This window comes from Strix uralensis, chromosome 15 (genome assembly GCF_047716275.1).
Source record: "Strix uralensis isolate ZFMK-TIS-50842 chromosome 15, bStrUra1, whole genome shotgun sequence".
NCBI classification, from domain to species: domain Eukaryota; kingdom Metazoa; phylum Chordata; class Aves; order Strigiformes; family Strigidae; genus Strix; species Strix uralensis.
This window is the reverse complement of record NC_133986.1, coordinates 17,060,855-17,085,474: the sequence shown is the minus strand read 5'-3', so window position 1 is coordinate 17,085,474 and position 24,620 is coordinate 17,060,855. Positions and strand designations below refer to the sequence as shown.

General features: G+C 42.5%; 1 protein-coding gene across 1 annotated transcript; it reads left to right on the top strand.

The window, feature by feature from the left end:
* The first annotated feature begins 2,936 nt into the window (after positions 1–2,936).
* Positions 2,937–23,683, top strand: IGSF22 (immunoglobulin superfamily member 22). Its single transcript, XM_074884485.1, is given in 25 exon segments — positions 2,937–2,979; positions 3,345–3,473; positions 4,180–4,248; positions 6,458–6,706; positions 7,040–7,099; positions 7,102–7,314; positions 9,111–9,159; positions 9,161–9,198; positions 9,745–9,978; positions 11,181–11,360; positions 11,660–11,715; positions 11,717–11,970; positions 12,918–13,096; positions 14,198–14,300; positions 14,302–14,321; positions 16,207–16,399; positions 16,401–16,492; positions 17,212–17,221; positions 17,987–18,087; positions 19,123–19,224; positions 20,121–20,190; positions 20,192–20,409; positions 21,574–21,640; positions 22,588–22,739; positions 23,622–23,683. Coding segments are annotated over 25 exon segments (2,943 nt in total).
* Positions 23,684–24,620: the final 937 nt, after the last annotated feature.

The window sequence follows — 24,620 nt, the reverse complement described above, 5'->3', positions numbered from 1 at the left end:
TTTAACTTTTGAACTACTCAAAGCCGTATTTTTCCAGTGTAAAGGGATGCAGGCATCTCCCTAGGAATGCAACAATCTACAGGACTTCACGTGACACAGAAGGGTCAGTGATGGTCTTGAAAGCTCCTGTCTCTTATTAGGAATGATCAGGACCTTAGCAGCTGGGAAAAAAAGGTAAAATAAACATATGTTCTCAGTAATGTCCTAATACTTTGTATTCTGTGGCTGTGGGCAGGCAGGGTGGAAATTGGCTGTGTGGGATCAGTAGCTTCAGTCTCATATCTGCTTTTCCTTTCCTTCCCTTTCCTTTTCAAGAAAGGAACCTTGTGACGTACCACTCTGACATATAACTCCTTGAAACACTTAAAATCAGGAGTAAAAGAGCTGGTAAAGGTATGGTGTAGGGAAGACTCATTTGCCTACAACAGAATTAGTTGAACTTATCTAACTCTTGTCTTCTGTAACTGAAACTAAAATTACCATTTACTTGCACCAAGTCTTTGTTGTGTGTACTTCAGTGGTACTGACAGGTCTTTTCTTGAGATCTGGTGTGCCTTGTAAATGTGAACTCAATCTGTTTAATAGCAGACATAGTAAATACAGTGTGATAGCCCCACTATATGTGATGACTGAATTAATCTCTTTGCAGAGTGCCCATGGGTTGATTCATGGTGTATCTGTGTTCCTAAGCACAGAGGGTCGTCTGCATTACCATTTTGGTTTTTTTCTTGCCCACAGTCAACGTATGGGCAAGTTGAGTCATGGTGATGGGCGGTATCAAGTGCAACCTTTTGGGCTCTGGAAGTTGGTTCCAGTCTCATCAAGAAACAGGAAATCTTATAATCTGTCATGGTTTCCAAAAGCTCATCACTTATTATTAAGGGCAATTTTTCTAAGAGAGTGCTTGCTCTCCTGACTGAAGGATAACAAAAGGTAATAGCCCAGCAGTTTAGAAAAAATCTGTTTCTTACCAGTCATTTCTGCTCCTTAGCTGGCACAGGCTACTAGATTTCAGCCTGTAACATTTTGATGTTCAGAAAATCTGTGGCCAAGGCTGAAAATTTTGATCAGGCAAAAGAAATATAAGTAAAGGGAATTCCATTTTTAAGGTGAAAGGAGGAACTGTTAAAATGGTGAGATGGCCTTTAAACTGTGTCACTGTGAGCTTTGCAGGATTTGAAAATGCAAATAAATCCAAAGGTATGCAGAGAGTTGTGCAGTGGAGCAGGTGAGTAAAGCAGCATGCTCTATGCCTTTTCATTTTAGCACTTGGTGCTACTGGTGTGGATTTGCACCATAATGACTGAGGGCAAAATAGGCTCTTTTCTAGGGCATTTGGGATTACACAGTAACATCTTGTCTCTTCCTAACCAGCCCCAATCATTGCTACCACTAACAGCAGTGTAAGAGTGAGAGGGTGGTAAGGGCGGGGGGGAACACCTTTGGGCAGACCAGGCAAAAGCAAGAGTAATGTCTTTCTCGTGGCTTCTTGATTTGTAGGGAAGAGTTTAAAAATTGTGCCTCTGGGAGAAAATTTCTGAGCAGAAGAGGTAAGACGTATCAGGGTCTAGAGATGTATGATACCTCTGTAAAAATTTAGAGGGTATATGGAGATACATAGTCTCGGATAGAGACTCTTCACTTGTCTTCTGTGCATAAGGAGTTGAAGAACATTTGTCTCACCTACTGGAGACAAAGGCCAGCAAGGAGACCAGGGTATATATTTTCTGATAAGGAAAAGGATCTCCTTGGGAGGATGCCCAAAACAGAGCACTTTTGGCACAGCTATAATTTCTGCTGGCAACCAAGCAAAGTCTCAAGGTCATATGGTCTTAACATTGTCTTCCCTGTGGACTGTATCATCTAGGTTGCAGTGCATAATTAAAGCTTTATCATTTGTGCCCCCAAATCTTGGAAAGGCTTGTGTTGCGGGTTGATTTCCTTCTGCCCCAAAATCCTTCAGCAGGACACAACTGTGTCAGAGACTACCATTCCTTACTGTATCTGTCTTGCCAAGAAAAACCTTTTAAAACTAGGGAGCTAGAATTTCTAGATGACAGCACCCATTCCTCAAGGACTAGAATAGTCCCTTTTCTCCAAACTGCCTCCCATGCTAGGACCAGTCTTGGCATAGCTATAGGCAGCAGAGGCCCCACTGGAAACAGGCTACATGGTGACCAAATTTTTTCCCATAGTATGGTCACATTGCTTCCCTCGGTGATGCACACCAAGCTGACAGAAGGTGGGCTGCATCTGTGCTGTGGGGTTTGCCTTCTGCTGAGGGAGAAGTGAGGATTTTTGTTCTTCTCAAAGGCCAGCATGATCTACCTGCTATTGCAAGACTACAGGTATTGCCCCTGCATCAGCTATTGCCTTTGATTAGAAACATTTTGTCTTGCTTTGATTATTTTGGCTTAAAGCAACCTCCTTACTGTCTCACCACTGCAGTGAGGACAATGACACAGTTCCCAGCTACATTCACTGAGTGCAGAGTGTGCACAGCCCCTTGTAGCATTCCCATATCTGACTGTATGTGATACACTTAGGGGAGCTGGGGTGGTCCTTGGTTAAGGAAAAGTGCAATGAAATAGTCTAAATGAGTAAACTGGAATAATCCAAGCTGCTAGTAGGGTTTCCACTGATATTCCTGGTGTAGAACAGAGACCTTTTACTATTAATGACAGAAAAATATCTCAGTTCCAGTGAGGTGTTTGCATGGAGCTGTTAGAAATGAGTATTCAGGGCCAGTTCCTTAGTAGTTAGTCTGGCTGGAAAAAAAATACAGTTTTACCTGAATTGAAGAGCTAGTTCTTATAAAAGCAAACTAAATGGTTTCAATCTGATAGAAAAATGCAGCTCTTTGGAGCCTCCTGAAATGAACAGTTTAAAGGAGGAGGATTTGTCTTACACTGTGGGCATTTGTCTAGGCATAGGGCATGAGCAGCACTCAGGAGCTTAGTACAGCTTTTGCAGAACAGAGTAAGTCCTAATGGACCTTTGGATACATCCAGTTTTGATACCTTTCTTGAACGATATCTAACCCCTGTGCAGCAAGGCAGACCAATTTTCCCATTGTGTAGATGACATGATGGGTACAGAGAGCACAAATTACTTGCCCAAAAGCCTGCAGAAAGACAAAAGAAGCAAGGAATCTCCTATGGCCAGCTAGCACTTCCTACTGCACAAACCTTTCCCTCCCAAGAGTTTTAACTAACTGGGGCAATTCTCCATGTAACTTTACATTTCAGGGCTTCTTGTTATATCCGCTCTTTCCCACTCCCGGTAAATCTTCAAACAGTACCTCTCTGTTCTGCTTTATTAACATATTTTTTCCCCAACAAAAGAAGTTGTTTCTAGGAAGTCTTCTGCCTTATTGGAGTCTTTTAGCATGGTGATGTGCTCCTTTGAGATCCTTGCTGGAGAAAGCATTCCTGAATTTGTGGAAAAACCTTGTCTACTGACAACACCTGAGGGTGAGTAACAACAAATTCTGGTGAAAGACAGTTCTTTACCTAGTACGTGCCAACAACTGACTGCATATTCAGGTGCTCTTAGTTGTATTTACCCACCTCGTGCAAGGAAATACATACGGTCCATCATCTTCTACAACTGGAAGAGTGGTAAACAAAAACAGGTGCAAACTGCAGTTACCTATACCCAGCCTCACTGTTTTTACAGATTTGTCATGGATCAGTCAAAATCAGTGGGAAAGCTGCTGTTCATTTTAGCTGCTGGAAACTTGTCCTTATTGATTTAAATACAGCAGTCCTTGTTTATGCAAAACTCACGATCGAATGATTTGGCTGGGGCTGGAAGATTGTTACCCTTAATGCATAAGTAAATAAGCCTTTCCATCATGTATAATCTCTCCCATATGACTGATCTGTGACTATCTAAAGTGACAGAAAGATCATATGAGTCTTCATTATATATCAGAAATCATTCCTGTCAGTGTGCAGAGCACTGCTAATGAACAGATTTCATTCACAGAACGGTGATGGATGTGAAGTTGTAATAAGTACAGTAAGTAAAACAAGGTTAATCTAGTCTCCTCCATAAAGCAGACAGGAAAAGAAACCATGCATTTAAAATAAACCCAAACAGAGAAAGTAGGCAACAGGCCCCTGTCCCATTTCACTCAATCATTTATTAATTCCAATGTTTCTTCTGGAATTTTAGGAGACAAAGCAATATTCTGAGCTAAAGTTAAAAGTAAATCAAAGCCTAATGTAACATGGAAAAGGAAGAGTGGGTACCAATAGAAGGATCCAGAATGTTTTTGACAGTATTTTTAAGAAGTATGTGCTAAGGTAACACATCTTTTTTTCTTGCCATTATCTTTTTTTTTCCCCTATTCCCACAATAAAAACTGTAAAAAGGAAAAACTTAAGCACTATAGCGGCAATAAAAATGTCTCCATTTGCAGTCAGCCTACTGCAGTAGTGCTACTTTCAAATGCTGCTGTGTGTTTATAGGGCAGTGTTTCTGTTCAACAGAAAAAAGAGTATCAGAGCAGGACCCAGTATTTTTGTTACTTAGTTTTGTATTTAGCATAGTGAGGCCCTAATGCCTCTTGTGTGTCGTTCAGACAAAACCAATGCTAAATCTTAATAATTCATAATAGTATTCAGGCCATGTGTCCCAGTTCAGGCCTGTTTAATTTGTGATGTCCCATGGCTGCAGAAGTTCTCCCCTTCTGTTCTTTTCCTTGCTTCCCATGCTGTGTCCCTTTCTCTCCCCTTTCCTTAATTCTTAGTCCACTCTAATTCACCTCTTCTCTCAGGCAGTCCTTGTTTATAAGTCTGCCAGCTGGGGCAGGTCAAACTCTCTTTGTCTTTTCCTACAGTACTCCAGAGTCTGAAGTCCAGCAGCTTCCATTCACCTTCCTCTGCTCTCTGTATTGCTTATGCAGTTCAGGGGTAATACTTTCAGTGCAGAGCACTGAATAAAAGGATGACTTTCAGAAGAAATGTGGCTTCATTTTGCTCTCTTAAGGCAAGAATGGTCCTGATCCAAATTACATCACTGTCAGTGGGAAGACTTCTGTGTGTTTCTGGGGCTTTGGGAAGGCTGGGAGAGATCTTTAGGGAGGAGGAAGCATTGGATTTGGCCTCAAAATTTCTGCCCTCAGAGATTCTGCATTTTCAACAGATATGAATCATATGGGTATGAACTATTTGCTGTCCATCACCAGTGTGAATGCAAAGATGTAGGCACCTACAGTCCTCTTGTGGCCAGCAAGAAACTCCCTGTTATGCTGAGAGTGATAGGGAGTCTTTGTTCTCAGATGCACGAGGTTCTGTGTACAGTGTCAGCATCTGCAGACAAACATTTGAGGGTCAAAACTGGTGGACCAAACTGTGACCTACTTTCTTTTCTTACATGTCTTTGCAACAATCACTGGGCTTTTTAGGCTCAAACAGAAATCCAACATTGTACAAGTCATAAACCAACCCACAATTACCAGAGCAGCCATGTGAAAACACCTTTCATGAGATAGCAGATTTCAGTTTGAAGCCTAGTTATTACACATAATAAGCCAAATTCTCCACTGACGTCAGTGTGGCAGGGGTGTGAGTCACTACTGAATTTGGACCAGTTTTACTGGAAAAGATGGGAATGATAAAATGCACCTTGGCACTGTCCTTTTGGTGGAAGTGAACTTTGCTCAATGTTACAGGGCTTGGGAGTGAGTGGATGGGCCTGGGCATAATGAGAACGATCTTTTTTCATTTGTATATGCTTCCTACAAGCAGCCAAATGTGTGCCTGCTATTTGAAAGAAAACCAACCACATTATATTCAGCAAACTTTCTTTAAATCAATGCTGAGTAAAAGCGATGCTGCCCACCTGCCTTACCTTTTATTGCAGTAGGACCATCTCTTAAAGATAAGCTTTGCCATAAGTACCATTTTTTAAGTATACTACTTACCTTTTTGATAAAGGCCTTAGCAGGACTTAGGCACATGCTGTTTGGTAGCATGGTAATTACCTTAAACCAAATAGTGATCCTGTGCCAGGCACTGCAGCGCTCTTGACAGATAAGGCAGGAAGATGTCAGTCCTCCTTAAGTTTGCCAAATGGTTCTAGGTATGCTGGTAGATGTTATCTGCAGTTGCCTGAAACCATTTACTTTTCAATTACCTACAATAAAGGAGAGGAAAAAGAGCAGAGCTAAGACAGAAGAACTGAACAGAAAAGCAGTGTGTCTGTTAGTAATCAGCTTTGTAGGATTACATGCAACTTTTGCTGAACATTATGAACCATAGTTAGCTTAATTTCTACTGAAGCTGAAGGAATGAATTGATCTTTTTGCTGCCACTCAAGAAAGAAATCAAAATGACTTCACTGACGTCTTGCTATTTAGTGTAGGAAATTAGAGATCAGGAACTAAAAATAAAAGAATGAATGTTTGTCTTTTTGATATTTTCACAGGTGGGCCCCTAACTCCTGACAGAACTGAAACCACTGAAAGTGACTGAATGACAGACAGCAGCGTTTGAAATCCACCTGCCAAAGAAAATGCAAAACTTCACCTAGAAATTCAATGGGAAAGAGTTGAAGCAGCATGTCAAGTATGAAATTATCACATCTGATGATAGATTGGCCCACACTGTGAAAACAAAAGGCATTCAGTCCAGTGACTTTAAAGAACTCAATGTTCAGACTGGAGATCTAGTGCAGAACACTCTGCTCTTCATTGATCATAAGTAATGCAAAGTAAGCCTCTTTGGGCAGTGGGTGGTTCAAACGCAAGATAGCAGGGTTTGAGCTGAAAAATCATAAAGCTAAAACACAAAACCCCAGAACCTGGGCTGAGAAGACTGGGAGCTGCAGTCTCGTAAAGCTAATCTGTGGATGGGCAAGCAGAGGAGCATCAAGACCTCCTTTTCACACTGGAAGTAAAGTCCCAAGCCTGGAATCTCTCCTGCAGAGGAGCCCACGTTCTATCCTGCAAAGGCAAAGCCACTTGTTTTGATTTGTAAGGTGCTTGCTGGTATGTGCCATTTTTGCTTGTCAACCCTTTCCCCTTTCCCAGGGGTTCCAATGCAGTTTGTCAATCTTAAGAACACCCAAGTGAAAAAGAAAACAAAAGCCTGCCAAAGTATGTGCTGACTTCTGAAGATGTAACCCTGAAGGGGATGAAGAATGGACGCGTGACTGAGGGGTCTCCTAAGTACACCACGAAGCGTGAAGGGAAGAGCAGAGAGCTTCTCATTAATGCTGCTGAGCTGAGTGACTCAGGAGATTGCACAGCGATGGTAGGCAGGGACCCTAATGAGCAGTGCAGCGGTGCCAGCGTAACTGTGGCAGGTAAGTGTGAATAGCTCAAGAGAGGGAGGAGGAGGAGGAATAGTAGTCTTTACACTGTTCTTCGGTGAACTCTGCCAAGGAACAGTGCTGCTTTGCTATAACAGCTAGGAAACTGATGAGAAATAACACTGCTCTGCAGTCTATTTATTATTTAACATAGAATAAGCCACTAGTCTGTGCCCCCTCTTGGTAGCATGAAGGTAATAATTAAGGATTTCCCTTTGCTGTATAAAGCGGTAGAAACATAAAGCAGTATATCTTCCATTTAAGTCCTTGCATGTGTCACCTAAACCAGCCTAGTAAAAAGCGTAGCATGTTTTTTATTTTAATCAGGGTTGTCCTAATGAATTCTTATCCTGATTCTTTAAAGCAACCCATGGGACATTTGACTGCAGTCTGCTGAGGACCAGCAGCACAACATGAGGCTGGTAAATATGTAATATCACTTCTGTGAATTAATTTTGCAGTAGCATTATTAATGCTGTAAACTTAAGTCTGTGATCTTTACAGAAAGACACAAGGCTAAGAGCAGGAGGAAAAATTGGAAAGCTTAGCTACATGCTCTCAGATTAGGCCGGAGAAGAATTTCAAGCTTAGGGTATGGATTTTAGTGGCTGTTAGTATTTGAGATGACTTCTGTTAGATGTGGACCAGCTTTGAGATATGCCCAGGTGCCTTCCATATAAAGTACAGCATTTTAAGACCATTTTAAAATGAACTGCATGGAAGGAGGATAAAATTATATTAGTGCATCCTTCACAGGTTCAGGAACAACTGAGTATTCAGCTGGTAGCATAGTAAGAAGGAGACTTCAGGGGCCAAAAGAGGCTCAGCTGTGAGGTCAGACAGATTTTTCTCATGTGGAAGATTGATCTGCCGTAGTGCCCACCCCTGACAGGTGTCTCTGTGGGGCTGGTCTCTTCCTAATAGTCCGGCATTTTCTGTGTCAGATGATGCCCCACAAACCCTGTCCTGGTGTACAGACGGATGGAGGCCACTCCATTAGTTCCATTTTGGCCATGTATTTCTCATTTTGTTTTCCCAAAACAGGCCAGAAGGGAGCAGTTTCTCAATGACGTCCCCAACCCTGGGCTTCCCAGGTGTGCAGCCAGGTGAGGATTCTGTGGCCAGGGTTGAGAGTGGCTGATGGTGGGCAGGGAAGCCCTGGCTGCTGGAGGATGGGTGCCAGGCCTGTGTGAGTGCCCTCTGTGGGCTGGAGCCAGGGTGGCCTGAAGGGACAGTGTGGGGCAGGGGTCTCCTCTGACCACTCCTCTGGGACAGGAACCACTTCTGTGGCACAGGTAACGTGGAAAGCCGTGGCTGAGCTGCCTCTGACTCCTTGTGCATGCTGGAATTGCAGTCTGGTGCCTTAGTTACAGATTCACATTCCCCATGTGGAGTTCAGGTTTGGATACAAATATTATGTAGGCAGTAGAGGAAGTGTTTGGCTGGTTTGACAGTTCCTCTGGACCAGCTAAGGGTCTGGAGCAGTGCCAAGAGGCTGTTTTCTGCTTCAGCTTTTGGATTCCTATAGCTGTATTCCCTTCAGTGAACACACATAAAGAAGAGCAAAAACTACTTAGGAACAGCCTTTCTCCATCCCCCTTTCTTCCCAAGATGTCCAATTTACTAAACTGCTTTCATCCTGAGGGCCTGTCCATTTTGTTAGGAGGTCTCCCTGCCGTTAAATACTTCCTTTGTGTTTGAAGTGCTCAGTTGACAATCATTCTGCACAGTTTTTCTGTTCACATGCCTCCACCGGGATTTCTTCCAGAGACATTTGCAATCATGAAGAGTGTGTGTGTGTGACGTTCATGCTCTAATTGGGGATCCCGCCCAATGCTGTGAATGATGTGAAGGTGGAAGGAATATGGCTCAAGGGTGGCAAATAGATAAAATGCCCATGGTATCATCAGTATAATGAAAGACTGCAAAACCCTAGTGGGAAGTTTTCTCCAAATAGCTACTGTGGGACTTGGCCAGGTGTTGGTAAAGGGCTTCTGACTAAGCACAAACAGATGGACAGATCAGACAAGAACAGATCTAATCTTTCCCAGTGTAGTACAGTCTCAGTCTTACTAAGTTTTGGCTCTGGATCTTAGCTTTTTCAAAATTTTCCTTCCCAGTCTTCTGTAAAGATGCTTTCATGTTTGCTAAACCGTTTTCTCAGCCTGTAGATTCGCATTCTTTCCCACAAGGTTGGGTTCTCACCACTCACCCTTCTCCCTCTTCCAGTCTCTGATTTTCAGAGTAATCAGTAAATGTATCCTTTGCATGCTGATACACACCCTTTGTTACATGCCATGTGGCTCATCTAGGCAGCTGCAAGAGATCACTCTGTCCACATAACACTGAATTCATTTTGTCCATAGATCACAGAGCATTGTACCAGAGTAGGAGCTAGAAATCCTGACCGCTTGGTCATCTTAGAGCAGGAAACTCTGATCAGGGGATTCAGAGACAGGGTTGGAGATGGTGTTTGTTGCAATGGGGGTTGTTTCCTGCCTCAATCTTCTTGGCAGATTAAGGACATGAAAAGGATCTGGATAGTGAAGCAGGGAGTCATCTGCAAACTCATCACTGACAGAATGGGAGAGGAGTGTGAAGGGAGATGGGCGTTCTGTGCCAAGGGGGCAGAGAGCGGAGCAACAGTTGCCACTGGCGGTAGCCACCCCATCTCCTTACTTACTGCTCTTTACCAGGTGTACACAAACACTTGCAGAACCACTGCTTCACCAGGTCTCCTCACCTGGGCCTGTACCATTTACAGGCTTATCTATGTGCATGAGCAAAACCTCTTCTTTCTGCTGTGTTCCCTGAGGGGAGAAAATTGAACAGTAAGTGACTAAGCTTAGGTTTCTCTGTTTATAAATCAGTGATCAAGAATTTTGGCCTGAGCCTTTACTCCAAACGTTGTCATGAGCAACAAGAAAAACACCTTTTCTGACATTATATATAGAAATATATAAATATGTGTATTACTCAGCTCTTGGCAGCCAGATGGCGCCAGATGGACTTTCAGACGCGTCTGCAGCGTGGAACTAAACCTCCCTGTCCGCTGCATCAAGGCAAGGTGGGTAGGTACTGCTGCCCCGACAGCAGGGCAGACACACCAGTAGAGGTGCTGTGCCTGCAACACTGAATATTTATCACACCTGTGTTGCAGTAAAAAACCCATCCACAGCAAAGCTTTGGTATAGGGAGGGTTGGTTTTCCTGCATTCAAAAATATTTTTTTTAATGCCTTTTTACGACTTTCAGCAGGAGATAATGATTTCTATATATACATGTTGTGTGACAAAAGGAAAACCACCAAATATCTTTAGGAACCTAGTTATTTTTTTTATTGTGTGCAGGACATCCTTATCATTTTCCCATATTACTCTGTAACAATTGAGCGAGCATTTTCTTTACAAGCAGTACCTAAATTTGATTCTGCTATCTTTATCATGATCATAGATATATGTCGTAGTGTGGCCTAGGGAAGAACAGCACAAAGGGCTCCTTCTTGTGCCTTGCAAAACCAAGAAACTGCCTGGAATCAAATCTCCAGGCCCTAGGGACGTGAGGAGCTTTGGGGCTTGCTATTTCCCAGAGGTCCCTCTTTTTCTGCTGAGCTGAACAACTAAAGGAGGGCAGCCAGCTCCCTGTACAAGAAACAGAGGTAAATTAACTGAATCAAAACACGCCGAAGATTTTGAATGTCCCCGAAGTCTTTCACAAAATACAGAATTCTTACAGTAAAAACATGAAGGAGTGTATGAAGGGCCCTGCTTTGGACCACCTTTTCTGGGAACTCGCAGACATGGGAAAGATGTCAAGCTATATTTGTAGCTGCAGTTTTCAAATGTCTTCTGTTCTTTCCAGATTCTCCTGTTATTGAAGAATCTGTCCTCGAGCTTTTTGCTGCACACAGCGTTACTGTGAAGACTAAGCATACAGCAAGCATCAAGGTGCCTTTCAAGGCAAAGCCAATGCCTAAAGTCACATGGTTCAAAGATGGTATTGAGGCGGCAGAGGAAGAAAAAGTGTTGATGGAGAAAACCGGTGACTGCATTACATCAAAACCTGAAAATTCACTGTGGCTCAGCTTCTGACAATCCTTACTTCAACTTTTTTGGTAGGTCCTAAATTAATCATTTTATACGAGGACAATCACTGGTAGATATGTTTGGTTACAGACACTGTAATTCAGACTTTCTCTTTTAAAATATTGCAGTGAGGCAGACTCTGAGTTATCAAATCAAGTGATTCTAGTCAGTTTAGTTTTGCTGTAATCTACACTGGTTTACACCATGAGTGGATATGACCCTCTAAATAATAGCCCTCCCTGTCACTCTGGTCAGCTGCTCACACTGCAGACAAACCAGAACCTCCACAGGGGAAAGCAGAGTTCCTGCAACACACAGGGAAAATGTAAAATGAGAGAGAAAGCACCCAAAAGCAATGGAGGAAAGCAGGTGACTCACTTTGTCATCAAGAGAAGGATGGTTGGAGAAGAAAATTCACGGATCAAAGTAGGGGTAGTGGAGAGCAACTACACTACATTTGCTATGGAGAAGGTGGAGGAAGGGAAAACCTAATTCAAAATACATGCCATCAATTCTGAGGGCCTCATCGAGCCCCTAGAAACAGAAGAAATTTTTGCTGGAGAACCTGCTTTTAATGTGGTTTCACAGTCCCACTTCCCATCATTTTTGTCCTCCTCCTCCTTGCCAGTCCCCAAAAGAACACTGTCCCCTGAAACTCAAAGGACAGAGCTTAGAAGCTACTTTGTGCTTTGGCTGATAACCAGGAACAAACAAATACTCAGGTCCTTTTACTGCAAGTGTTTGTGAACTCAGAAACCCCTTGACATGGACTGGCCACAAGAGAGGACTGACTAGCACACTGTTCTGGTGTCGGTTACGTAAGCTTAGTGCGATACGGCAGAAATGAAAAGTGGCTTTCTCTGCAAAATATTGTGGGGGAGGAGAGAAGATAATTTAAAAGGGAATGCTTAAAACCATTTTGTTTTGTGGCCAAAAAAGAAAATATGTCAACCAAAAACTAAGTTGGTTAGAAAATACTGCTGAACTATCTTCTGGGAATTATAGTTCAGGTACCTCTTGTTCCTATTTTTCCTTTACGGATTGGGATCCCCAATGAAAGGAGATTTGAAGTCCCCTTTCCCCAAGACCATCACAGAAGATACAGTGCAAACATCAAGTCTGGCCTATTGAAACATTTCAGGAAGAAAATTACCAACTTGAAGTAATAGATATCATTTTTCATCTAAAACTGTGCATTTTTGTCTGAACTTCCTATGGATTAGGGAAGGCATTTCTGAGCTGCTCTGTTATGTCATCGCAGAAAGAGCTCATTTCAGAATAAGTGCAAGAATTGAAATGTTTCAACATTCAAAATGACAAAGGGAAGTAGATGGCAAAGAACAAGTCTGTAGAAAAAGGTTTTGGCCACGAATAAACCTAAACATACAAATTACCCTCCTTGACTTCTTGCTATACATACATACATATATATTTATACACACGTGTATAACACATACACATGCTTTGAAGTCAATGAATTATGATTGTACTGTGCTAATTTGATTTTCTTCTGTGTAGGGCCTCCAAGACAGGTGCCCCAGCCTGAAGTTGTAGATATCAGTAAAGAAGCTGTCACCATCACCTGGAACTCCCCAGCCCAGGATGGAGGCTTCTCAGTGCAAGGTTCTGTCATAGAAAAAAGGAAGAAGGGCATCAATCTTTGTGTCCTAATCACCAAGGAGCCAGTCCAAGGTCAGAGCAAGATTATCTGTTTTGTGTAGGCTGAAGGAAAGTCAGATAAGCTTTGAATGCAAAAAAAACCTGATGAAGTATTGATTAATCAAGGAAAATTTCATCATGACATCTACCAAGATACACATTTTGACATATGCTGTTCAAAGTGATATTTTCAGCCCTCAATAGAAATGGCTTGATACCCATGAGCAACAGTGAGAGGGCAGAACACTCAACACCTCTGAAAGTCACACCTATGGATTTGGGTGCCTAGTTTCAAGCATCTATATTTTACATTTCTCCCTACCTACATTTGACTGCTTTTCCCTGACTTAGGCCAGAACTGAATTAAACAAGTGACTGATTTTGTTGTATCCATCAGATAGCAACCATATGATCCATGCTTAGCACAGCTTGTATGACACATGGGAGTGTTCCTATCAGCAGCAGCATCTGACTAACAAGACTTTTGCTTTTCCTCTTCTGTTAATATTTTGGTTCTTTTTTGGAGTCTTTCCTCTGTCTCATTCAAAATGTTGGACTTCCATATTAATTAAGTTACAATCATTGACTCTATCCAAAAATATGCTTACAGCACCAACATTACTCATGGTAAATAATAGAAACATTTCTTAAGGCAAATTATTCAATTCCTGAGGTTTTTTTCAAAATTGAATGGAGGTTTAACCTTGCTTGAAGGCTAGATTGTGGAAGGCTTGGCCACTCTATTGAGTTCGTTATATCATGGGAAATCCCACTGAAGTCAGTAGAACAAGACATGAAGGTATTTCTCCCAGCATGTATTATACCAGGCTATATACCATAATCTAGCAGAAATGCAAATTATGCATTTTTTCTCTTATTATATGCATCAAAATTCCATCTCCTCCTTAGGGAGAGATGAAAAGGGAGCAGACCACTGGAGAAGTAAGGTTAGACCTAGTTAAGGGGTTCCCTGAACCCCTGAAATGTATATTGTTCTACAGCAGTCTGTGAGCTGAAGTTTCTTTTTGTTCTATCTCAGTCCAAAAGCAACTGAAAAAAAAAAATTAGTGACAACTTGGGAACACTTTTATGGGTGATTAGAGAGTTGTGTGATTGCAACATGTGTGTCTCTAGGTACCAGATTCAAAATGGATGTTTTCTGGAGGATATAGAAGGAGTTCCGTGTGATGGCTGTGAACCATGTAGGCCCTGGACTTCTCAGCATGCCCTCAACCTCTCGTTGCAAAGGATCCCATCAGTATGTTTCTTTCACTGTTTAATGTCTAGTTTTCCTAAACATGTATGTGATGACCAGTTCTATGCATTTATGAGTTTAACGGAGTGTGGCAGTTCCAGTCTGGCTCAATGTAATGGACTGCATTATGTTTCCAGCTTAACTAAAGATTAAGGAAGGCCTTAATACTGTTGGCTATAAATGTAATTATATTTTAAGTGCCTGAAAGTGTGATATTATTCACTTAAAATGCATCACTATTAAGATAAGGACACAGTAAGAGATTCCCACCTGGGGGTAATTGAGTATATGCAAACAGCAGAGATCAACATGATAAAGGTGCTCTGAGGTGTAGATACCTTTAGTACTTAATGTACACATATAGGTTGCCAAAGGCCCTAATATATGGCAAAGAAAATAATTTCTCATACATGTTACTATGCTCCTTACATCAGTCCCTTATCAGCCCTTTTAAAAGAAGAGAAAACTCTTGTGGAATTCATGAAAGTTGCTTACATTCTTTTATTTTAATACTGGATTTTTAGTAGTAAAGATTCCATGCCTAATTCTGAACTGATCAAAATCACAGACAAACTCCAAAGGATTACAGTAGCCTCAGAAATGCTGAAATGGGCAGATTTTACTTTGTGCCAGTTATAGAGAATTCTTACTCTATATGACCAAAACCAAAAAGGCTGTCAGAGGCCATCCATAAATATCTTAAACTATCGATGGAATCTTGTAATAGGTACAGGAGTGGGCCTTAGTAGCTACACATAATTTAGAAAATAAACTGGCCAAGTGTGGAAGGCGGTATAGCTAAAAGTGAGAGAATTCTATGTAGTAGACAAGAGCCTTAAGGTTAAACACTTACTCAGATAGGAAAGCATTCATGTTCCTTTACATCAGAAGACAACACAAAACCAATTTAAAGCCCGAAGCTATGATTCTTCTGCTATTTGAAGACTTGCATTATTTCACATTAGGCCTAGGCAAATATGTACTGTCCATATGCACCATATTCCTTATGACCCTTGTGTGCTTATATGAGTGTTCTGTATAAAAGCCATTCGCATCAAATTTGTCACGGCATGCTGCACTGGTTGACTTTTTTGCTTTGGGGCGGCAGGGGGGTGGGTCATTGCATTTTAGCTGAGACTTTCAGAGCAGGATGTGGATTTGGATACACAACTCCCTATTCATTTGATTAAAAACATACAGATTTTTAATATTATGTCCTTTGATTTTCTTACATATTATGGAGATCTAACTAGACTGCTTCCAGTTGGACTAAAGAGCAAAAAGCAAGATCTGTATTTTCAAAAATTACTATTAGTTAGGGGTACTATAATCTTTGGCAAATAAACTTGAAGAACATTAACAGGATCTTGCAAGCCAATAAGCAAATTCACTAATCCAAGCAGTCCAGATAGCACCTGACCACTTTACACAGGACTGTAAGAGAGATTTATTAAACAAGAAGAGACACAAGCCACTCAAAGCCATACAAGGCACGTTGTAGGAAATGTACTGCAGAGCTCACCAGTCAGCTAGGAAGAGACAGAAGTAAATCTTTAATGATAGCCACCTCTCCCAAACACGTGTGGAGAATGAGTGCTGGTCCATGCTCATAGAAGGTGCCTTTTCCAAGCTGAATTCGGATGGTCCCGTGTCAAACGTTGTGAGGATTTTTCTTAAACAGCCAACCTTGGAACGGGGTCTACATGTATGTGCCATGTTAGGAACTGCATTGTTTTGTTGGACAGAATTTGGTCTGTGTTTATTAAGTCTCCTTTTACCCTAAAACCTTGCAGGTTTGGCATCTTGAAATAGGAACAGCTCTGTATTCACATATGCAAGCGCAGGCCTGCGGGTACAGTCATGTGTCACAGCTCTCCTGCTGTCACAGAGCCTCCGGGACTGCTGAAGGTGGTGGATTTTTCCAACTCCAGCACTTCATTAGCCTGGCAGGAGCCAGACCAGGGAGATGTGCTGTCAGGATACATACTAGAAATGTGAACTGGGGACACCAAGGAATGGACAAAACGAACCATAATGCCTACCTCTAGTACCGTTTACACTGTGGGAGGCTTGCAGGAGAGACAAATACTACTTCTGAACCCGAGCTGTGAATGAAGCTGGTATGGGAGAAGCAGTGGAGTTACAGGAAGGAATTCTAGCAATGCCACCTTCAGGTAAGACCTGCAGTATCTGTCCAGCTGGAACTCCTATCTAACAACTGTTGCTTTCTTTTGTTTTTAACATATACCACGTTTTGTAAAGTGTTATCAAATTAATCTTGCACAAAAGAACATTTAGCATCACAGCTCTGCTTCTTTTTGCTGAGTTTTCAGAGGTGCTGAGGGGAAATGGAGGGCAGCACAAACTGTGCAGTCCTTGAGCCAAATTAAAATCATTCTGCCATCTTTCTTGCTGAAAGACCCCCTGAATGCTTGCATCCCCTGAATGTCAGGTATAATGGTGGGTGTTTCTTCCACTGTCTGACCTCTCACATCACATCTCACATGTAATTACAGAGGTCACTGTTGGAAGATTCTATGATTCCTGTCATGGATACTATAGTTTGAGTATGGGTTAGGAGGGTAGGTACTACAGCAAATCATGGTGTTTAAAACACCAGTTTGTTGTAAATATGGTGCTACTGAGGCAGGATTGTAGTTCTTTCAGGCGCTTGATTTGAAAGGGATGAACAGTGAGGTGCCAGCACGCTAAGGTTGAAATGATATTATCAGAGGTCAATCATGCTTCAAAGACAGTAATTATGTCTTAAGAATGAGGGTATGATCTCCCTAGAGAGCTTACTATCTGAGGTAGCAAAGTATTTGAATGTTTATCATTTAGGACTTAGATTGCTTAATTATTAATTAGGAAATCCAAAATTTTAATGTCTAAGATACTCCCAGGTAACAAAGCATGGTGCTGACTGCCCTCAGTAGCAGTAATGCCAGCAAGAAAAGATGCATGATTCATGAGTCATGTTATGTGGTGCTGATTCCTATAGAGTAGAAGGACATTCAGGCTTGACTGAGGAAGTTTCAGAAAGCAACATCCAGGTGACCGATACAAAAAATGGTTCCTTCTCTTCTCAGTCTTCACTTTGTAACTACACAGCCCATCCATGCAGCATGGCTTTGTTACCACATCTCCAAATAGCAAAACACCAAAAAATCCCAGAGAGGCTGCAGACTCCAGACTTCTTTGGTGTGGAATGGCAACATGCAGTACTGTACTGAAGAGTATAAGAAGTCCTGTAAGAAAAGGGCATTATACAAAATTATGCGTGCAGGAGGTGGACAGTAAAACAATCTGAGGCATTAAAGCTGCCTCTTCTTTTTCTTTGTTCCTATTCACTTTTTACATGAACTATTTTTAAGTGTTCCTGTTCCACCTGCCTCACCTGAAATTGTCCTGAATAGGTGCTCATCACTAAGCTGTTGATCACTGAGGCATTAATGTTTCTCTTCTGGTGGTACAGGCATTAGGAAAAGAGCTGTCAACATTGCAACCCTTACACTAACTGCCTTCTGCTGAAACAGTTTGAAGGCTTCTTCTTCCAGTCTCCAGGCATGACTCAACAGACTGAAGAATGGCTTTACTTTTCTGTGCAGTCTCTCACTCTTAATTTTTAAATTTCTCTCTGTCTGTTTTTCTTTTATCCCCCCCCATAGGTTTGATCTGACTGTGAGGCTGAAGAGCCACACGGTGGTTTGTTCTGGGACAGCACCATGCATTCATACAGCTTTCCCTCTGAGATTCTGTGTTGTGTCCTGTCAGAGGAGAAATCCTGCAATTAGAGTTTTCTTGGGCATCCAGTGAAATACAACTGCAGGGCTATGGAGGTGGTAGTTGTCCTTTGGCCTTTATCACATGAGCTGTCACTTTGGTTTAAAAGAAGTTGACTGTTAGAGAAAACTCATGCAGTGCTTTAGGTTCATCAAGTCCTGCATAACTGCTCACTAGTTTTTATGGCTAGTCTTTATAAGCCTCCTGGTGGTGGTAAGGTAGAGGGACTTCTGTGCACACAGGTTTGTCAGCTGCACAATCCAGCCCTCTGCAGCTGGCACAACAGTGTTCAGCAAACCATAAAACATTGGGGAACCTCTCTGATTCATCACAAGAAGTAGAATTTTTCAAGCATGCAACTACAGTTCGTGCTAACTGAAGTGAAATCATTCTTGATTAAACCTTGAGTGACCTAGGGGAGTGATCGGGTTGTAAAGACAACGCTTGAGGTCCCAGCACTGTCCTTTCTGAGGTACAATTTCTATTAACATGGATGTTGAGCTCATTTCTGTAGAGGCTAAGGGCAGTTTCTGTGCTTTCCTTTTTTTTTAAGCCTAGACTACTGCACAAGCTGAGGCTCTGAAGTACCTTGCAGAATCAGCCCCAGTGTAAGAATGTCTCTCTTGGTCTAAATTATACAAACTTATCTGTATCACAGCAGCTATTTTCCCTCAGCTTTCAAGATGATCAAAGTAATGAACTGCAGCATAAGGTTTATGTGGCATTTCACAAGCCAAGCCAGCTCTATGCACTTTGCTGGGGACAAAGCCTGCTGTTGCCTTTACAGCTTGAACAAATCTCTAGGATTGTTGTCCTTGAGATAGTTTTCTATCAGGCTGGTGGCCCCTGTAGACACAGATACCCCTTCTGTGCTCAGACATGATTTGTTTCTGTTGCCACCCAAGTCAGGAAGCAGAACATTATATCTGCACGTTTGTCTTGGCCAGGGCTCCCCACCATCACCAGTGACGTGTCAAAAAGAAGGCATATCAACAAGAGGGAGGGCAAGAACCATTCCCAGTCCTTATCCACAGCACCAAGCAATTTGTTTCTGACCTGTACCAGATCATCCTCAAGAACAGTTACGGAGAAGCCCTTTACGGAATTCAAATGCAAGTTGCAGGTACAGTATAGAGCAAACTTGAGCATCTTGGTCACCTCTGGGTATCAACAGGAGGTATTCGTCTGCTGACAGAAATGTCACACAATTTCTGCATCAGTACTAGAGTTGAGAAGGTTGTTTTTTTCTTGAAAAAAACAAACAATCCCAATCATACACACCTCTTATCCAAAAAATGCCACAGGAGAGGTACAAAATGTTATGTTTACAGTCAAAAGGAGAAAGTCTCCCTGGTCAGAAAGGATTTTCCTACCTCTTGTCACTGTGTTTCCCAAGTCCCACTTTCATACTAGCTCAGAGCCAGTTAGCTGAGCCAAGCAGGGGAGCAGCATGGTTCAGAGGTGAGGGATGAGGAAGGTACTGCTAGGGCTTTGCACACTCTGTTCCTCTGGGAAAGGGTGAAGCAGTTACTGCTCCAGACATCCCCAAATGCTGTCTTGTTTTTCATGCCATTATTTGATTGGGCAAATCCCTACAATAGCACTAACACAGCTGTCTGTCCCCTCAGAAGTCTGGTGATATCAGTTCCATTGCAAGTGGGTCTGTGACAGCCAAGTGGAGGCAGGCTGGCTTGCTCCTTAGAGAGGCTGCTATTACTGTAATGATCTGCTGGGGGTTAAGGACCTTTGCAGTGCATTTTGTAACTGTCATCTCTTAAGAGTGCTTTTTAAAACTAACAGCCTCATTTTTTCATCAGAAGGGAATTACACGCACAGGGCAAATTCATGTTCAGGTTGCTCAAGGTAGAAGAAATTAAGGAAAGAAGTATTTTCCTAGACACAGAGGGACTTTGGCCGGGAGGAGAGGAGTTGAAGTGAAAAATTTTTGCCCCAGAAAAGGACAGAGGGACAGTCCCAAACAGAAGAGACCAATACTTAAATGTGCTCATTAATTCTTAGATTTCCCCTGACCACCCACTAATCTGCAGCTGGCTGAAGAAGTCCCAAACACTGTGACCCTAAATCTCAGCTGTAGAAGACGACTAGCAGACTGATTATGCTGTCCTGAAATGTGATGTCACTACTGCCATGTTGTTCACAGCTGCAGAGAAAGTCTACAGCAATCAGTACACTGTCACAGGGCTGCTCCCAGGGAGAAAATACTTCTACTGAGTCATTGCCTGCAATGACACTGGGGACACTGACCCTCTGGATTCATAGGAGCAGTGGTACATCTCCAAAGACAGAGGTAAGCATAAAAATTCAAGACAGTGCTGGAGGAAAATGAGTGTTCTTGTACACAAGTCTGTGGACTAAGCTGAGCCTCCTTTTGTGGCCTTGGGTATATCACTAACCCTTTCTGCACCTCAGGTCCCCACCCAGGGAATAGGCACAAGAATAACTCCTGTCCTATCCCATCCGTTTGTTGGCAATCTCTTCAGGACCAGGCTTCCCTTTACTACGTGTATGTGTAGCACATTACGTAGCAGTTCATACAGATACTGTTTAAATTAAAATTTAAAACAGTAGGGGCTATCTATGTGCAAGGAGAGTGATATTATCATGTCTTGACACAACAGAAGATGGGCATTATAAGTCATTTGACTTGTAGCATATTTCCAGCCTGACTGGGATTTATTTCCTAGATGAAAAGCAAAAAAAGTCTGCCACATGTAGAAGACTGTGTGACAGTCTTTCTGAACCAGAAGCTATAGAAAGTCCCTAAAAGCACATTAAATTAAACACTCAGAGGTCATCCCATCAGGTAAACACCTTCTCCTTTGTTCAGTTGCTCCCTGCTCAGGCCTAATCAGTAGTAAGGGTGTCTCATTAGCTGAACATGCACCAGCTCAAATCAAAATGGTAAGTGATCCTTCTGCCCAGTCTGGAGCAAAGCAGAATGCAGTTACCCTGAATAGTGAGATCCACACCAAATCTTTTTGCTTGGCCTATGCCTCTTGTAATATAGTAATATAAAACAAACTATATATTAACATATATTACCAGACTATACATGTATTTCTTCAGAAACCTATCTATATGCTGCTACAGGTCGTAATTCCATTAAGAGTAATGAGCAATACACGAAAATAACAGAATTAGTAGTACACTAAAAGGAGTAATCAGGTGTCAAATTGTGTATTTGTATTTAACAATCAACCTTCCTTGATCAGTATAACTAGGCCATAGGTATGTTACTTCAGCTGCGTGTGCAGCTGAGAAAGAGCACTTCCAGTTATGTGGCTGTAGTTGTGTTCTTGTGTGGAAGTACTCTAGGCCTGGATTTTACAGAGTCTGAAATAGCTTCAGTAACTTCTGGTTGTGTAAGCAAGTATAAAAGGAGGAAAATAAATGGAGGAAAGCGAGGTTGGTTGTGCCTTGCAGTGCATTCCCTTGAACATTCCCTTGATAGCAGCCTGCCTGTCTTCAGGCAGGACACGAGCAGATGTTAACAGGTTTCCTATTCTTCATTACAAATGGCAAGTCACAAGATTTATTTGCACAAACCTGAGAGATGGTAGAAAAACTCTGAAGGATAAGGAGGAGATAAGCTGTTTTCTGAGAAGGAGGTCTCATAAGAGAATTTTGCCATACAGTGCTACATTTAGGAGCCAGGGGATTTACCTGATGGGACCCCATGCCAGTGCAAAAGGAGATCATAAAGATTTCAAGAAATGTGTTTAAATACAGGCTGAAAATGGAAGATTTACAGCAGACACTGGTGATTAAATTGCACATGTAGTTCCCCTTGATTTCCCCTAGAGCATTCTGTAGACTATTAATGCCTCAGAGCAACACCAGCAGAACAATATTCCTTCCTTTACAAGATCACCTGCTTTGGTTTATAATTGAGTGTAATTTAATCATGCATTTCTAAAGTGCCTTGGGAGCCAAATATCCAAAAGCACTTTACAATTTAATGGCATTAGTGAGAGAAGGCATCGATATATCCCCATGGAGCAAAAACCTGAGACCTTATTTACAGACCAAGAAACAAAGAAATTAATTGCTTGCTTACAGTTGCATAGCAGATTAATGGGAGAATGAGATTTCTGATTCCTTCCTCTCTTGCTTTTCAGTTTGTATTTGTTTACATGTTGAGATAGGTATGCCGGTCAGACACTGAGTGTAATGTGGTGTATTGTTCATTCATCCTCCTCCCTAGTTTTCCCTGGTGGAAAAGAAGGCCCAGGCCATGAAATGTCATACCCGAGCTCTTTGGATTGTACTCGTGCAGGAGAAGACTCTCTGTCTTGATGGTGCCAGCTCTGTGTCTACATGTTTGCATGTGCAACAGACAGTGCAGTGCAAAGCAGCCCACTCAGCAGAGTGTTTTGACTTCAAGATGAGTATCCCAGGAAGGACTATGGTTCCTGTTTCATCACCCAATCCAAGAACATGAGTCATGGCAATGACTGTGCATGAGCTGTGCTTTCATCAGTAACCCCCACCCAACAGTGACCCTGTACAAGGGCAATATTAGCTTCACATCCAAGTCTAAGTTGTGGTTCAACTCAACAAGTAGCACCTGTCTGCTTATGATCTCTACAACTTGCAGCTCCAAGCTGATCATCTGTGGTAAGTCAGATTGGTAGCACCTGTGATTTGTTGGGGGTGATTCCCTCCGGGTTGATTAACCACAGATTTCATGTCTAAGTGTAGTTCACACCCTGCTATTTTCCAGGGCAAGTGCACTTATTGGGACTGGCACTGTGGATCACACTTCTCTGGGCCAGTTTGGCTCTCCTCCTTGTCCACAGAGGAAGAGATTGCTCAGACTCTAGGTACTGCAGCTGGAGTTGCAAGGGCCACATTGTAAGAACTTACCTTCACATCCAAAAAACAGCCTAACTCTGACTTTGTCTTCCTCTGAAGTTAGCGAGATTTGTCTTCAGTTGCTTGAAGGCAGTATTGGATCCCTTGAAATGGCATATTTTGGCTAGCAGGTCTCATGAATTTCCTAGATGGCTCAAAAGCAATTATGGCCATTTCTCAGTCCCTAACCAGGCTTGCCCTGCACCTGTGGCATATTTGCATCTCCAAGCAATCAACTGATGCATTCTGACAACAGCTTTGTGCTTTTTTTGCTGATACCACAGACACTGCACTGGGTAAATTTGTTCTCTTCCTTTATGAAATGGCAGGATTTTGCCAACATTGTATGAAAGCTAGTAAAAATTTGCAAGACACGGAAAGGAAGAAAATCAGACATTTCATATCCCTCTCTCCCCATTTTTTCTCCATGCTGAAAGCAAGCTGCAGAGTGGTCTTACAGTATGTACAGCAGTGCCTTGAAACAGCTGTGTCCTGTGCGTTTGTTTCATCAGGCCCTGGTAAGCTCACCCTGCTTATGATTGATTAACTAGGGACCCTTCAAGGTTAAATATTTGAGAGCAAGAATTCTTCATCCTTTTGTCTGTCATGACCTTAAAGTATGTTTCCTCCATTGTCCCCTTCTAGATAAAGGCCCTGGTGCCTCAGGACCTGTTGGTGTTCTTTTAAAGGGAACAGGCACAACCTGAAACTGATACAGCACCAATAATGAGGGACTATATTTGGAAAGATCTTTTAAGGTTATTTTTGTCTGTGATCAGCTTCCGGACAGCCTGCTGACAACTGCTGAGCCCCCCCACCCCCCCAGGGTTTGTGTTCTCTCTGCTAATGCAGAAGTAGCTCACTGTGGGTCAGGGGAGGGAAAGGATGTGCACGCTGGGTTTGCTGTTCTGATTTTCAAGGAAGCTCATTTGTGTTTGAGTGTAGGATACATGCAACACTTCTCTCACTGAAGCCAGCCACTGCCCGCCTAAAAGACTGAAAGCACTTCTTCACCATTTTTTTAAAATCCCTGGTGTTATTGGGTCTCCCACTTCCCACGCTCCCTGATACACTCCCTGAAGCTACAGTTTCAAGCCATAGCTGGAGGACAGTTTCCTAGTCCCTAAAATCAGCGGGAGGTTTCCCATCACTGCCAGCCAGGCTGATGCAAGAGGAAGCCTGGCATCACAGCTCACCTAGACTGGGGAGGGCAGGCAGGCCCAGGCCTGAGGAGCACAAGAACAGATTTCTATCCCCTCAGAGATCTGATCGCTGGGTGACACTTCCCACACAGAGCTTGTTGTGGTAAAGACTGCTACAATAGGAACATACCTCTTCAAAGTTATTCAAAGCAGCCTGTTCACAAGCGGAGCTGGCTAAGGAACAAGGCTTGTGAAACCACTGCATTCCTGAGGTGCTCATTTACATTCAGATTCCTTAATGAGAGCCTATATCTGAGGCCTCCCGAGGCTCATCCTTACCTTGACCTGGGCAGTCTCTTGGGGGGGGGGGGAGGTGTTTGTGTGTGTGTGCAGCTGAGTGAGGTGGGAAAGCAGAAGTCAGAGACTGTAAAACTGACCAGGAGATAGGGAATTCACTTCACTTCAAACTGAGCTTAAATGCAGGTTTATTCTACATCTCAGG